General features: G+C 56.4%; 2 protein-coding genes across 2 annotated transcripts; both read right to left on the reverse strand.

Moving 5' to 3' along the window:
- Window positions 1-736: 736 nt before the first annotated feature.
- IE81DRAFT_291768 (hypothetical protein) lies at window positions 737-1135 on the reverse strand (the record flags this gene model as incomplete). The annotated part of the gene is made up of 1 exon (XM_025511918.1): window positions 737-1135. A coding segment is annotated over one exon (399 nt), but the record flags the coding sequence as incomplete, so codon positions are not given.
- Window positions 1136-6247: 5112 nt separating this feature from the next.
- IE81DRAFT_175037 (concanavalin A-like lectin/glucanase) lies at window positions 6248-7716 on the reverse strand. Its single transcript, XM_025510661.1, has 2 exons — window positions 6990-7716; window positions 6248-6918 (listed from the first exon to the last, which is right to left on the reverse strand). The coding sequence occupies exons 1-2, from the start codon at window positions 7575-7577 to the stop codon at window positions 6469-6471; spliced, it is 1038 nt and encodes a 345-aa protein (XP_025368682.1). The 5' UTR covers window positions 7578-7716; the 3' UTR covers window positions 6248-6468.
- Between the last annotated feature and the right edge of the window lie 304 nt (window positions 7717-8020).

An 8020-nucleotide genomic window follows, 5' to 3' on the forward strand; every position in this document is an offset into this window, starting at 1 on the left:
GACCCATACGTACCGCCTCGCCCTCACTGGACCACGCGGTCTTCACGGGCGAAAGTGCGCTTCGCGGAGATGCTGCAGAAGCATATGCGACAGGGGCAGGCGGCGCACCGTACGGATGGTGCGCTGCAGGAAGGGCGGTACCGGGAGAATGGGTCCAATTTGCACCAATGTTGCCGTCTGGATGGCGATGGTGCGAGACAGCCGGGTAGAACGCTGGGCTAGGGGAACTCGACGGTGCGAAAAGGTTCCCAGCTACTGGTGGAAGATGAGGCAGCTGCGGCATCGATAGGCGATGAGGTTGTCTGGTCGCGTGCCTAGAGTCCTGATAGTACTCGGCAGGCGGGCTGTAGGCGCTTCCATTGAACAGAGCGGAGCCGCTCCGGCTTTGCTGCATTGCGTGCCCTGTGGGAGGCAGCTCGGAGGGCTCGCCTTGGTCAACGTCCATCATGGTCAGGCTGCTGTCCTGATCAGACCGCACTGAGTCTCGACGGGTTCGCGGCATGCCGACAGTCCTCTGCACAGCTTCCTCGCGCCGGCCGTCGCGTCCAACGTATTCTTGCACGATGGCAATGGCAGTCCCCTCTTGAAGAGCCTTTCGACCAAGCTGAACACTTGCTTCTGTTTCCGGATCCAAGTCCAGAGCCCTGAGATCGCTATCACCTGCGTCGCCCTCGATGCTGCTAGCGACAGCAGCAGCGCTTCGACCTTTAGGGTGAAGCACATGCGTTCTGTAGTGCTGTAAGCTGTTGTCCTGCCTCGAAAAGCTAGCGTTACAGCCGGGGAACGTGCACCTGTATGGCTTGCGACCAGAGTGGATGCGGTGATGCCGAGCGGCGTGGCCGCTGGTAGAGAATGTCTTGTCGCATTCCGGAAATGCGCAGGGATATCTTTTCTTGCCGCCAATTGTCACTGGCGAGGAGGACAGCACCTTGGGCGCCCCGCTGCGAGTCCCGCTGGACTCTGACGGTGCAGTTCGATGAGACGTTGCGCCTGGACCAGCAGTGGTCCGGTCGACGGCGGTCGATGAGAGGCCACTTCTTCTACCGACAGCTGTAGCTGCTTGGTGCGGTGAGGTCGGGTGAAAGCTCTTCCCATCGTGACCGCGCAATGGGACCGAGCGTGACGCTTCTCGCATCGCCCCCAACGTGTTCGCAGGTTCGTCACTTGGAACTCCGTCCATCCCAAATGCGCTGCCTGGAGCACCGCGACCGTTGTGCGTACCGTGGGTGGGGCGCTGCGGCCGTGCACTGTTCCGTGACATTGGCACGGGAGAGCTCACGAAACCTGGCTCCTGTAGCACCTTGCGCCCCCTCAAATCACCCGAAGGCTCCCGCGATTGGCTGGAGTCATCAGATTTTTCCTCTGCGCTGTTCAAGCTTCCGTTCTGTAGAAGCGAGGAGCTCGTGCTATTCGGCGGACTGATGTCGCCTGCCAAGGGTCCAGGATTCGACTTCGGAGGAAGGGAAGCGTGCTTGCTCAGGTGCTTGGGTCCTCGTCTATCCTGGTTGTGTATGCCTAGCGACGTGACGGATGTAGAATGGGAGCGACTGGTCCCCACGTCGGAACCGTCGCCGGCGAGGCGAGTCTTGAAGAACGAAGATGATGAGTCTTCGCTGGGGCTGAGTGAGGACGAGCTCGATCTGACTCCGGAATGAGGACCGCCAGCGCGCAGACGATCCCCATCCTGAGGTCGCATCGCTGCATCAGCCAAATCTACCAGGCCGGTGGCAGCAGCAGTGGTCCGTCTCCAAGCCAAGGTAGCCTCTCGAGCAGCCTTCGGACCTCGCGTCGCCGAGCTTGCTCCAGAAGCATCAGACCCACCTTTGGTGACATCAACGGCTTGCGCAGCTTCGAGGCGACCCCGTTGCAGCCCCTTCGAGTCTCTTGGCGCTGCTCCGCCATTGAGAATTGAATCGCTGCGTCCGGGCAGCGAAAAGGACGCCATGGTGGAAAGTGTGCCAACGAGGGCGGGCTCCCCGCTGAACGCGCGGAGTGATCGTAGGAGTCGTACTCGTGACGACCCGCGTTCAGTGTAAGCGAGGATATTGGCGACGCGCAGCGCCCAAGGTTGCTGGTGGTGAAGCCTTTACAGTGTATCAGAGGTGCTGTCAGCACCTCCAAAGCGCGGTGACCGTAGTGAACACGGAGTCGCGTTAGCTGTTGGAAAGTGCAACGATCGTCAGACTTGCTAAAGCCCAGAACTTCGCGATCTGAGTGCTTCTGCAGGGTTTCCGATCGATGGTCAAGAAAAGCTGCGAGGGTATGCACGACAACTCTATCGTCGAACGGGCGCGCCGCGCGATCTTCGAGGCGGTGCGCCGGACCCTTCGCGACGTGCTACTGTGTTAAGCGTGGACTGATTGCCCGCGTTCTTGATCGTCGACGGGTTTGGTGTTGTGTTCGGAGTGAACTTGGCGAGTATAGCGCTCTGGTGGTGAGTGAGACAAGGCTTCAGACAGTGGTCGAGCAGGTGCCGCGAGACCCAAGGCGAATGGGCGTTGACAGCTTAAAGCAGGAGAGCACCAATTCGGAAGCTCGTTTTGCTGTGATCCTCGCTGCTGCGCTGTGAACCCCTCGGGTGTCAATTAAAGAATGGTCGCAGAGCGCCGGTATGCGACTTTGAATGTATAGGGTCTTTAGATGAAAAGGCGGGGCTGTAAAGAACAGGGCGCAGAGATGTACTCAACGACTCGAGACGTACTAAAATCTAGACAGCAAGATTTCAGTCTCAGACGCGGAGTCTAGACCTTTGTGCGGAGCAATTAAGCTGGCGCGGCGGGCGCCTGGACGCGACCTGTATCGCACGCTGCGGCTGAGACGCAGGTGAAACTGAGATGCAGCGGGAGCCCACTCAGGCACCTGGCCTGGAGATCGTGAGTTAATGAGCCCGCGCGCGCGCGGCGAGGATGCACCTGATGCAGGGTTCTGCACGCGGTGAGCACGCTAGAGGCGTGGCGGGCGATCGATGCTAAGCTGTCAAGGCGGCGTGCCAATTCGGCCGCACCAGATTCCACTCGACACTGTAGAAGCCTGATAGACGGGACAGTGCGAGAATGAGGGCCGCCTCTGCTGGGTGTCAAAAACACAAGGACTGGATAGAGGGGGCTTGCTGATCAGGTGGTGATCCTTGCGAGCCAGAAAGTGGTTGGCTGCTGGTTAGCATTTGCGTGCAAGCAGAATTCATCGCGCCACAATGGCCATCCACCTGTAAGGAGTTGCCAATCGTGAATGTCTAGACTCACACAAGTCTGCGTAGCTCCGCACCCAGAGCATTCGATGTCCTGGCGACCTGAGCTTGAAGTCGAAAGCTAGCCTTGCCACGATGGATGACACCGCCTTCTTTTCCTCTTGTGTAGCAGTGCTGCAGAGTCGTGCGGCCTTGCTGGTCAATGGTCAATTGTGAATGTGGAAGGTTGTAAGGACGAGACGGACATGCGCTTGCGTCGTGTATACACAGCTCGTGTTGTGAGTCTCGTACCTGTACTGGTAGCAATGTGTGACGAATTGGATTTGGGATGGTGTGTGGAAGGAGGACTTATTGGAACTAGGCTTCGCTGGATCTGAACGTTGAGCCAGACTAGGAGAGCACAGGACCCTCGGGCCTCGTGGACATCGATCGAAGGCCGACAGCTTGCACCCTTACGATGGCCCCGGACGGGCTTGAAACGCGTGAGAATCGAGAATCGACAGCAAGTGGCGGGCGAGCGAGAAGACGTAACTCGTACCTGTTGGCCGTCAGGCAGCAGCATCGATCGAGAGCTGATGTCAAAGTGATGGTCGCACCTTTTGCTGCTCGTGTGCCTCTGATCTGAACCACTCCGCGGCTCAAGTGGATGACTGCATGGTAAGGAGCAGGCTCGCTCGCAGACTCGCGCCTATAGCTACACAGCAACTACTTGGTGACGGGCCACAGCAGGTGTCAGATCCGGACGCCGCAAGCCCTGTTGATCGCGGCTAAGAGGCGACGCTGATCGGGACAGACTTGAGGCGCGATTTCCAAGGAACCACTTGCGCAGTCCCACGACGACAGGATTCAGGCGGAGACCCATAGACGCTGATCAAAATTTCGGTACAAGTCCACTATCAATCGGTCTCGTTGTCCGCCGCTGGAGTACCCGCAACGTCAGGGATTTGAGTTCTCTGGGGTCGCCGCGACGTCGAATCGCGAATCACGAGTCTGAATCTTGAATGTACGATGCGTGCAGACTCGACAGGAATCGAGTATTCAAGATTGCGACTCCGCGCACATATGTACCACTCTCGCTCCGGCTCCGGTGCAAGCCCTGTTAGAATCGTGAATCATCAGGCGAATTGTGAATCGGAATTCTGTGTGTGGCTAGCAGTCACGGTGTCGTCATTTCCCTGCAGCCAGCGGTGGAGGCGAGATATCTGTCAGACTCACAGCACCTCGAGACTTGTAGAAGAGAGGACTGGGCGACCGCGTCACTCGTGACTCACGACTCTCGACTCAAAGTTGTGTGACTTTGACGCATGGCGTATGTGTACGCAACCTGACAATCGATTGATTCAATCTCGAATTCAGAACTGAATTAAGAGGAGGGGTGCGAGCTGCAGAGCTGCTGTTACATAGCTTTTGCCTGCTTGCTCGATGACGAGGCAACGCAGCGCCGCGTGATCGTCGCGTCAACGACCTTGGAGATCGAGCAACAGGAAGGTCGCCACCCCGTGTCTCATCTGCTTAATTGCTCGTCATGGCCGCCCGCGGCCGCAGCTCATGCATCCGTCCGCCATCGCGCTGCGCTGTAGCTCTTCAATCCTGATGCGGGCCGTCATTGAGCGCGCGCGTCGTCATGCCGCTCGAGTCAGGCACGGACTCTTGACTCTACATTCGTGATTTTTCGTGTGGACAATCCGCTAGTGCCGTCCTGTGTCGGTATCGCACCGTCCATGCACTTGTGACTACCCTTGTATATGTGAATCTGATTCGAAGCACGTTCGAGATCTTTTTCCACGGACGCTCAAGCTGGCTCGAAGAAGGAGATAAAACGCACAACAAGCGTCTTAGGAACCATCAAGCGGCGAGTCATTCACGAGCCGAACAGACTTTGTATTCACGATTTATGTACGCGATTGCGGAAGATCCTCTTTGTTTCCTGATCAAGGAAGTTCGTAGGTGTAGTCAAAGTAAGTCACGAGTGTCGGCGGCTGTGCTGCGGATCGACGCGGCTTTCCTGTTTCCACATTTTGTGATTCATGATCCAGATTCGGGGTCACTTTGCCATCTGTCAAGTCAGAAGTGACATCTGCATGGTGTTCAAGATTGTCCGAGTCGACACTCGTCATTCTCGTGACTTCCCTTCGCGGTGCCCTATGCGCAGCTGTACCAATCTTGAAAGCGACGTCCCTACGTGGCGCGCAAGCTTGCCCCTGACCTACAGTTTTGGAATCACGAATCACGAATTATTGAATCTGATTGGTGTTTGTGGATCCAGGAATTGAATCGAGGATCGATCGTGTGGAACAGCTATCAAGAATCGTGAATTAACCGGCGCTTGACCGGCGCGTGATGGCTTGGCGCGCGCGATCTTGGTGCAAATGCACGCAGCGATCGGCGGAGGATGGCAGATGCGAAGAGGTGCATCGCGAGGAAAGCGCGGAAACTAAAGCTGTGGGGTTGGCGCGCACAGAAACAAGCTAGATTGATCGAGAACACGAGCGCCGCCGCGCATCGAGCGTCTTGATTCACAACTCATGACTCCATCAGCAGTACACCGCACGCCGCACGTCCAGCTCTCCACGTTCAGGCACAATGGCTTACCAATGAAACCCTGGCTGTCCATTCAAGATTCTCATCAACATTTATGAGCCTTCCGGATATGGGGACCATGTTGATGACATGCAGCAACGACGATGAGCTGGACCGCGGTCCAGTCCGTGACGATTCTTATTGTGGTTCTTGGTATGGATCAAACTCCAACGATCTTTCTGCGAGATGGGGTGCGGTCGAAGCTAGCCCTCACCACCTTCTCGCTTGGCTGCCAGCTCCGACTTCGGACCGTTCTTAGGCACTCGCAAATGTCGTTTCGGCGCTGCACCCTTATATGAAGGGGAGAAGAGCCGATGGCAGCTTCGGTGATATGAAGGTCGTTTCAAAGTTGCAAGTCGAATGCCTTCATGTGCCGAGACAATCCGGGGTGGCGCCTCGGCCTCGATCCCACAGAATACGAGACACGTAGGCGCCAGCTGCTAAGGACATCGATGTGCAGGCACAGCACATCAAGCAGAATTGATTTGAGTGACAGATTGGTGACATTGCGTGCATCTTTACAACAGGGACTGAAGCGAATTTACGATGCAGGGCTGGTAGGCGAGGGATCATGCAAAGAGCTATTTCCAGTAATCCGGCTGACATAGAGAAGACGGTGGCGGTCCCGCTCATCAAAAGGGCGACAGGGTTTGTCCGGCCTTCGCCAAAGCAAGTGTCTGTGCCAGACTACAGACTGTGGGCTAGATGGTCGTCTTTCGGCTAGTTGCAACCACCTTGAGCTCGCCCGACTTGGCATCGATGCTCTTGCTGAAACCGTAAGCGCTGCCAGCACCAAGAGACTCTGGATCGTGGCACTCTACAGTGAGCGATCTGATCTGAGTGGTGAAAGTTCCGTGCGAGTCTGCCTTGGAGTAGTCGGCCCTACCACCGGCCCACTCCACGGTGCCCTTGGCCATGTCACTGGCGTCCCAGACCGACACTTGAGCTCTCATCGGTGTGGCAGGATACTTGTAGTAGCCATCTTTCTTGCTCTTAAAGGAGGATCGCTTCAGTGTACGAACTTCGACGCCATCGATAGAGTAGATGATACGCGTAGGCGACCAGTCCAAAGTGTATGCATGCCAGTCGGCCGTGTCAAATTCTGGTCCTTGAGTGATCGTTGCGCTGTTGCTGTCACCTCCACTAAAAGCCTGCTCAATATCGAAGTGCTGACGAATCAGCTTCTGCACCTGAGTTTGCGGACTCGTCGGATTGGACTTACCTTGCCTTGGGCGAACATGTTGAGCTGCACTTGACGAGACTGACCACCGGTGATCTCAAAGTCGATCTCATCCGCTGTTGGACTCATGAGGATGAAGGCGCCGACAATGCCTTTGTTATTGGCATGTCTCAGAGTAGCAGTGACTCTTCCATACTGAATGTACTCGGTAGTGCTGAGAGTTGTACCTGCTTTGGCCTTGCCCTTCTGTGCCACCGTAGCGTAAAGCCCGCTCTTGCTGGTCCGCACGGCTCCGCTGTCGATGGTCAAAGGAGCTTTGCTCGAGTCGCCGTTGTATGAAGCGAGCTCGACGGTAGGGTTGGCTTTATTGGTGAACGTGATGGAGAGCGGCTTGCATCGAGGCAAGGCCCTGCACGAGGAAGGAGAGAAGGATGACCTCGGATCGCATCCTGCCAGACAGAATTCTGCGCTAGTGCCGCAGTAACCAGAAGATGAGCAGCATGGAGTTGAAGATGGGCACTTGGAACTTGCGTCGCAAGAACCATCAGAGTGCGCGGCCTCGGTGCCGCCGAGCAGCGCGAGCAGCGTGACAGCAACGAAGCAAGAGAAAGCTGCACTTCGAGCAAGCATGATGAAGACAAACGAAGCCGGAGCAGTCGTGTCGGACTAATTTCCTGGAAATGGTATCCGAGCTTGGCGGAAGCTGCTTTGGAAAGCAGAGTGAAGAGGAAGCAAACGACAATCGAAGAACGGGCCAGAAGAAGCGAAGTGAAAGGGAAAGTGGGGAAGTGAAGGGTGAAGCTGTATCTGCAAAGGGAGGAATGAGGGTCTATGGAGAGGGAGGGAGGGGTTGGAGAGGATGATGGTTGAAGTTCAGGCCCCAATTCCCATCGTGAAGTCAGGCAACATCAATCGCAAGATCCACGCCGAGCTCTAACCCATGTGAGCTCCCGCATTCGCAGATTCACAAGTGTAGCACGGGCAGCAAACGGCATGCATGTTCAATCATGGATGTGGCTTGCCGTTGGTTTACGTGAAGCCGCTCACCGTCTGGTTGCTTGATAGGGGGGGGG

Source organism: Ceraceosorus guamensis (assembly GCF_003144195.1).
Source record: "Ceraceosorus guamensis strain MCA 4658 unplaced genomic scaffold IE81scaffold_42, whole genome shotgun sequence".
Taxonomy (NCBI): Eukaryota; Fungi; Basidiomycota; class Exobasidiomycetes; order Ceraceosorales; family Ceraceosoraceae; genus Ceraceosorus; species Ceraceosorus guamensis.

Bases quoted from the DNA above. Each gene is read 5' to 3' on its own strand.
- IE81DRAFT_175037 (XM_025510661.1), bottom strand. From the start codon at position 7,577: ATGCTTGCTCGAAGTGCAGCTTTCTCTTGCTTCGTTGCTGTCACGCTG. The intron at 6,919-6,989 runs GTAAGTCCAATC...GATATTGAGCAG, and splicing joins ACATGTTCGCCCAAGGCAAG to GCTTTTAGTGGAGGTGACAG.